The sequence below is a fragment of the Sabethes cyaneus genome, chromosome 3, assembly GCF_943734655.1.
Source record: "Sabethes cyaneus chromosome 3, idSabCyanKW18_F2, whole genome shotgun sequence".
NCBI classification, from domain to species: domain Eukaryota; kingdom Metazoa; phylum Arthropoda; class Insecta; order Diptera; family Culicidae; genus Sabethes; species Sabethes cyaneus.
Genome location: NC_071355.1, coordinates 148,191,486 through 148,198,891, shown reverse-complemented (window position 1 = coordinate 148,198,891; position 7,406 = coordinate 148,191,486). Strand labels below are relative to the sequence as shown.

The 7,406-nt window shown below is 42.7% G+C and overlaps 1 protein-coding gene across 2 annotated transcripts; it reads left to right on the top strand.

The window, feature by feature from the left end:
* The first annotated feature begins 263 nt into the window (after positions 1-263).
* LOC128744046 (glyceraldehyde-3-phosphate dehydrogenase 1) lies at positions 264-2,914 on the top strand. 2 transcript variants are annotated; one of them, XM_053840790.1, is made up of 2 exons: positions 264-317; positions 1,308-2,914. In XM_053840790.1, exon 2 carries the CDS (start codon positions 1,326-1,328, stop codon positions 2,322-2,324), a length of 999 nt encoding a protein of 332 aa, XP_053696765.1. In that variant the 5' UTR covers positions 264-317; positions 1,308-1,325; the 3' UTR covers positions 2,325-2,914. The 2 variants fall into 2 exon arrangements, with proteins under 2 accessions (XP_053696765.1, XP_053696767.1); XM_053840792.1 differs by lacking the exon at positions 264-317 and adding an exon at positions 469-486.
* Positions 2,915-7,406: the final 4,492 nt, after the last annotated feature.

Here is a 7,406-nt window from a genome sequence, read left to right as displayed (position 1 = left end):
CTTTCTTTCCTACCGAGCACCTGTTTTTAGAAGGTTTTTTTCCATTCAAAATGATAACGGTTTCGGTAGTATCATCTTTTTAGTGTACGCTTGCTATTGAGGTTGCAGCAGTATGGGTTATATGAAACGCTTCCCCTGCGCGAATTTCAACGACACGATCGATGACACGACACGACCGGCACCGGAGCAGCCACCACGAAACGCACACCGTGATATGGGGCGAACATGAGCCGATTAGTGCATTTAACAGAATCGTTTGCCCTTGATTCGACACTCAGCTTTTGGAAGCCGACGGGAAAACACGTTAGTTGAAAACGGTAAGTGTTGAGCTGGTCTGTCTGTGCAAGCAAAATTTCTAGTTGAGTAATAGGAAAGTGATTTGATAAGCTGTGTTACAAAACTAAATTCTGTATTGTGTAATCGAGGGTCAGTATAAGTTTATTTGGTTCCGGTGACGCCCTGGCAATTACAGTTTTTTAAACGATAGTGAGTGATGTGATACCTATAATTTTCTGGAGAATCCACCGGCAAATTGAAAATGGCGGTGATCTTTTTTTTTGCAATGCCTTCACGTATAAAAAAGACAGATGAAGCCTGTGAAAAGCTGCAAATAGCATTCCAATTGTTATTTACCAGTTATCACTGATTTTTTTTTCAATCGATAAAAATAATACTAGGTAGTATTGCAAAAAATTAATGAACGGCTTAAAGAATTTTTTTTTGTAATCCATTCTAAACCTAAGTAAGTTTACAAGGTTTGATTACTGTGGAATTTCCTAATTCTATAAAACAAGTACCAAGAAGGGTTTACTTCAATAATTTTCTCCATTCGACCTCTAATTGACCTCGGTCGTAGTGTGGATGTCTCATCACTCGGTTTCATCATGATTGTGTGCGCGCTCTCTTGTTCTTATTCACACATCGAACGAAAGGGGATTGCCAAGTGTCTTGATGAAACGGATAAAATAAGCAAGAGGGATCCATTGCGGTACGAAAATGTTACTTTTCCGGAAAATTGTCCTTAGGAAATTGGGTGCAACATGAGAAAAATGTGCTTCTTTTAAAATTTCAAATGACTAGGACCAAACTTGATCGATTTTGCATTTTTCATATTCTACTTTAAATTTAGGTACTTAATCTAGTTTTGAAATTGCATGAAATCAATTGTGTGCAATTGAATTTTAGTTAGGATGTTATTACAGCATAATAAAAAGCATACCTTGCAAAGTGAAAATAGCAGTAGTGTGGAAGCGAACAACTTCATTAGGTGTTAATGTTTTCTCTCATTTCCTTTCTCCGTTCTACAGTACTAAAAAAACATCAACATGTCGAAGATCGGAATCAACGGATTTGGCCGCATCGGTCGTCTGGTTCTGCGTGCTGCCATTGCCAAGGGCGCCCAGGTGGTAGCCGTCAACGATCCCTTTATCGGTGTTGACTACATGGTTTACCTGTTCAAGTATGATTCGACTCATGGACGCTTCAAGGGAGAAGTTTCCGCCCAGGACGGTCAGCTGGTTGTCAACGGCCAGAAGATCCAGGTCTTCCAGGAACGTGACCCGAAAGCTATCCCATGGGGTAAGGCTGGAGCCGAATACATTGTTGAATCGACCGGTGTGTTCACTACAATCGACAAGGCCTCAGCTCATTTGGAAGGCGGTGCCAAGAAGGTTATCATCTCGGCTCCCTCGGCTGATGCACCGATGTTCGTTGTCGGTGTCAACCTGGATGCTTATGAACCATCGATGAAGATCGTATCGAATGCTTCTTGTACCACCAACTGCTTGGCTCCACTTGCCAAGGTTATCAACGATAACTTCGGAATCCTGGAAGGTCTGATGACTACTGTTCACGCTACCACTGCAACTCAAAAGACCGTTGATGGTCCATCCGGCAAGCTGTGGCGTGACGGTCGTGGTGCCGCCCAGAACATTATTCCAGCAGCCACTGGTGCTGCCAAGGCTGTTGGTAAGGTCATTCCAGCCCTGAACGGTAAACTGACTGGTATGGCTTTCCGTGTCCCAACCCCGAACGTGTCGGTCGTCGATTTGACATGCCGCCTGCAAAAGCCTGCTTCATATGATCAGATCAAGCAGAAGGTTAAGGAAGCTTCGCAAGGACCCTTGAAGGGTATCTTGGACTACACTGAGGAAGAGGTCGTCTCCACTGACTTTGTGGGTGACACTCATTCTTCGATCTTCGACGCCAAGGCTGGAATTCAACTGAGCGACACTTTTGTTAAGCTTATTTCGTGGTACGACAACGAATATGGCTACTCCAACCGTGTCGTTGATCTGATCAAATTCATGCAGACCAAGGACTAAATAACCTAACCCCCAGTCCAAATTACATAAACAATACCAATTCTCTCAGGGCTTGATGCCGCTGATCTGTTACACATAGACATTGCGTATCATACACTTACACTTGCAAAGCAGAAATCCCAACACCTCAAAACACGCCGAAGTGTAATCCTCCTGTACCAACGGAACAAAACAAGGAATAAACGGATGATTGAACGCACCCTACAAAACAAAATAAACAATTACACACATCTGTTTAGTTGATAAGATTAATGATAATAATTATTATAACTTTTAATTGCCGAAAAATGCTGAAAATTAGTAATACTTGTTGTGTATTGTCAAGAAAACCATACCCTAAAATACGATCGCTTAAAGTTAGAGAGAGACAGACAAAGTAACCCATTATATTAGCGCGCGTTGCCGACCCCAGCGCTGCATCCTCGAAGTGGCGTAACATCATCATTCGCCCCGCCGAAACGTCGGACATGGGCAGCAGCAGGGAACACGGCAAACAATTTCGTAGCAATAGTCAGGTATTTCATTTTGAAAATGATGCATTATGGAAAGGAATAAAGAACCTAGATTGTTACTAGTCGAGTAAATAACAGTCAAAACTTGCTTTCACTGAATTCACTATATCACAGCTTGTCTTGGAAGTAGCAATAGCAGAAACTGGAAAATTTGCCACTTGAATATTTCAATATTCGACTTCGATGTCTTTGAGATTACCCCGGATATGATTACTGCTGCCGCAAAATTAAAAACATCGTACTGTGCTGGGCCTGATGGAATTCCTGCCGTTGTATTTTGCCGTTGCGCTGAAGCTTTAGCTATGCCGCTTTGTTGTATATTCAACAATTCATTTGGAAGCATTCATTTATGTTTCCGGTCTTTAAGAATGGGGACCGCCGAAGTGTCAGAAATTACCGTGGCATTACCAATTTGCCCGCTGCCTCCAAATTGTTCGAAATAATTGTGAGTGGCGCTTTAATTCAACGTACTCGACACTACTTTTTTCGGACCAACACGGTTTCATGGCTGGCCGCTCCGTGACAATAAATCTTCTAGACTTCACCTCTAACTGCATTGCCGTAATCAATGGAACGTAAGCTACAAGTGGATGTGATATATACCGATTTAAAAGCCGCCTTCGACCGCATAAATCACCGCATACTGCTTGACAAAATCTTGCGACTGGGTGCCTCGCAACAATTTGTCACATGGCTACGCTCGTATTTGTGTGATAGGGTTCTGCAAGTGAAACTTGGGTCTAAGATATCGTTGTCGTTTACAAATATATCTGGTGTACCTCAAGGCAGTAACTTGGGTCAATTTTTGTTTATTTTATTCTTCAATGACGCTGCCTCTGCTCTTGGAACTGGTTGCAGACTGGTATATGCTGACGATCTAAAAATTTACTTGACGATTCGTTCTATCGAGGATTGTCATCGTCTTCAGTTACTATTAGACACATTTGTAGACTGGTGTAAATCGAACCACATGACCATCAGCATTACTAAATGCGAGATTCCATGACAATCCATCGTATTAAATCGCCGATCGTATATGACTACAGAATTAACGGTCAGGTATTGAGAAGGGTCGATTGCGTTAACGATCTTGGTGTCACACTAGACTCGAAAATGGCGTTTGATCGTCATCGTGCACAGATAATCTCAAAAGCAACGTGCCAGCTTGGATTTATAGCTAAAATTGGCTAAATGTATAGTGTGGACTCCACACCAGCTGTATTGGAACCTTCGAATTGAACGAGTTCAGAGAAAGTTTATACGACTGGCTCTACGTAATCTGCCTTGGCGTGACCCAAACAATTTGCCTCCGTATCCTGACCGCTGCCGTTTGCTTGAATTAGATATATTAGAATGTCGACGTAAGATTCAACAGGTTTTGTTCGTGGTCAAACTGTCAAATGGAGAAATTGACTCACCGAAATTACTGTGGCTTATGAATTTCCTTGCAGCTGAAAGGACTTTGAGACCGTCATCATTGCTGACTAACCTGTATCACCGTACCGAATTTGGCCGCAACGAACCAGTTACATCGTGTGTCAGAGTTTTTAGCTGTGTTGAGGAGCATTTCCAATTTGGCGAATCACTGAGTAAATTTAAGCGGTTGGTGAGAATAAATTTATTATAGATATTAGAGTAAGTTCATTTAGACTTATAAGTCAGATGAAGTGTAAAACAAACAAATAAATAAATAAATAGAAAACTAGCGAGTCATACGGTCATGAACATAAAGGACAAACGGGCGATTCCATTCTGCCCTACGAATAAACCACATGCGTTTATAACATTGGCAAATCTGCCGATGCAAACCATTTTTTCTTTATGCTAATGCTTTTTTTTATGCCTGCGTGTATCCTGTATCTATTGAATTGGCGACATTCAGCGTTGAACATTCAGTTTAATGGATTTCCTCGTTCAACAAACTTTGTACCAAGTTTATTTGGGTGATTTACTGTTATTGATAATCTGAAAAAGTCATTAGTAAATTAGTAAAACCGATAGTTTCGCTCCACCAGTGCCACCACCTCCACCAGTCCATCGATCGGCGACCGTTCGTTAGCTGCACGGTCCTAGACATGCTTGTGTCACATGCTCGTGTTAGGACGTTAGCCAGCTCATTGGTATTCAGGCTCGAGCGATTGCTCTCGGGCCAGATTGCTTCAAACGAATAGGTCTTTATCGAAGGCTTTCACTTTACACCTCGGACCGGTCAGCCTCAACTCTCGCGACGGTGTTATCCGTCGCTCAATCTTGTACCGTATAGCTTGGTGGTCGCTATGCGTGTACTCATTGGACACCATCCAGCTCATGTTGGCTAACAACGCTGGGCTGCAGAAGGTGATAACGATGATAGATTGTTGTACCCCCCTGCGCAAGGTACTGACGGAACCCACGTTTAACAGACTCACATCCAGCTTGGAAAAAGCTTCCACTAAGCTTCCACCACTAACAACCGGCTTGCGGCCTGTGAGCTCGTCGGTGAGCATATCTAGCATTTTGTCAAACCGCTACGGTGTCCCTTGGGCGGAGCGTAGCCTCCATCGACCACCACAATCATGTACCCTTCTTGGTCAATCGATACCACCTCTTGGATGGGGTAACTGCCCATGACAGCAACCACTGCCATTCGGCTCTTGTCCTTGACCCAGTTACCGTTACCCTGAAGGAGACGGTAGTTGTCTACGATAATGGCAATATTGCGCTTCGTCCCGGCTGCCGATTGCCAGAGCAACCGTTGTGCCGTGTCGCAGTGGTTGAGGTTAATCTGTGTAACCAGCACTTCACTTCCTTAGAGCCCGCTGAAAGGCCGAACACCTTTGTTCCGCCTGTGACATGTTTATTGCCCGCTTTTGTTGTGCAGAGCAGGCATCTGGATGGTTTGGTACAATCTTTCGCACCCTTTCAACAGCTTCTACCACTCCGCATCGGCAACTATGACGGTAGACGGTTTCCTTTTTTCCTTGGTGGAGAACGGACCAACTTACTACTTTTGGCAAAGTCATTATGTTTGCTTCCAGTAGCGCCCTCGTTAAGAATAAGATAGGGGAACTGTGGGTAAGACGAACAGGGTGGGTAAGACGGACAGGTGGTTGATTCTACCAGTTAAGCATTAAAATTCGTAAATGTTTCGATGGGCATCCAACCATCTTGCTATCTCATGATGTCTGAACGTTTCCATAATCATTCGGAACTTCCCAATTTTGATAAAGTACAGAAAAACTAAAAATTGGAAATGGTTCTGCGTCTGGATGTAACTTTTTTTCCATCGAAATTAAGCTTTTTGAGTGGTTCAATTCCAAAATGTAGCCCATAGCATGAAGTATTTCGATTTAATAGCTTTTCAAGTAACATCTGCATTGAAATAATACGTAATTTTATTTGCGTATGAGAAATTATGAAAACTTAAAAAAAATGTATAATGATGGGGTGAAATGGACAACTGCTAGTGTGGGCAAGATGGTCAGTGAACATATTATAATAAAATTGTTGATTTTGCTTCTTAGTGATATCTCAAGCATATAAATGAATATTTAACCGGCAAACGTGAACTTCAAACAAATTAGCAGCGGCCAGGCATGAAACAGTTTATGGAATGCTTGTTCATATTGTCGCTGCCAAACAACTTTCTATTGGCTGCCTCTAGTGGCAGGGGGTGGACTGCCCCCTTCATTTTTTGCACGCTACACCACCATATTTTACGTATTCAATTTGTTAAGGGTCAACAATAATAATATGCTCTCAGTTGGGGCGATTTACAATACCTGTCCATCTCACCCCCACACATTGTCCGTTTCACCCGCAGCAATAAAAAAGTTCACTTTTTCGGACCATTTTTAATACTCAAAATACACATTGAAAAACATTTTTTGTTAAATATTTCACTACCTGCCTTTGAAAACAATATATTGAACTGGAGTAAACTGTATTTAGGTTTTATAAATCATAAGTTCTCTGTATTATATGAGCTGTTCTTCTTAACCTGTTCATCTTAACCACAGTTCCCCTACTTATTCATGCTGTTGGGTCCCATAATTCTAGGCCGCTATTTCCGCTCGTAGTATGTAGTCGAATTTATGATCCCATTTATGATTATAGGATGAGATATTAGTTGGAGCAAGGGAGTGTAGACCAAATCAAGGATTGCCTTGGAATCCTCTAACGATGGAGCAGCTAAATGTCCTCGATCTAGCCGACGATATTGTCTTGCTCGCACAACGCCGAAACGATATGCAGAGTAAGTTCGAGCACAAACGGGGCAACACTATCCGGCCACACGTTTGTAGATATACTTCTTAAAGCATCCATGACCTGATAAAAATTGAGTGTGGTAAAGGTTTACCTCACCGTGCCTTCTACCGATCCAGCATGAGATGTTCTGGATCAGCCTATGAGTCCACCTGCCGTGTTTAGCGTGGTCTCATGCCGCCTGCCACCACCTAATAGAGTCCAGCCCAACTCTGTCCCGAGCGCCCCTGACGTTCCTCTGCCTATGGCACTCGATCTCCTCACCTAGAAGTATGCATATGGAAATCATGGCTGCAATGACCCCGATCGTATCCAGAGATATGGT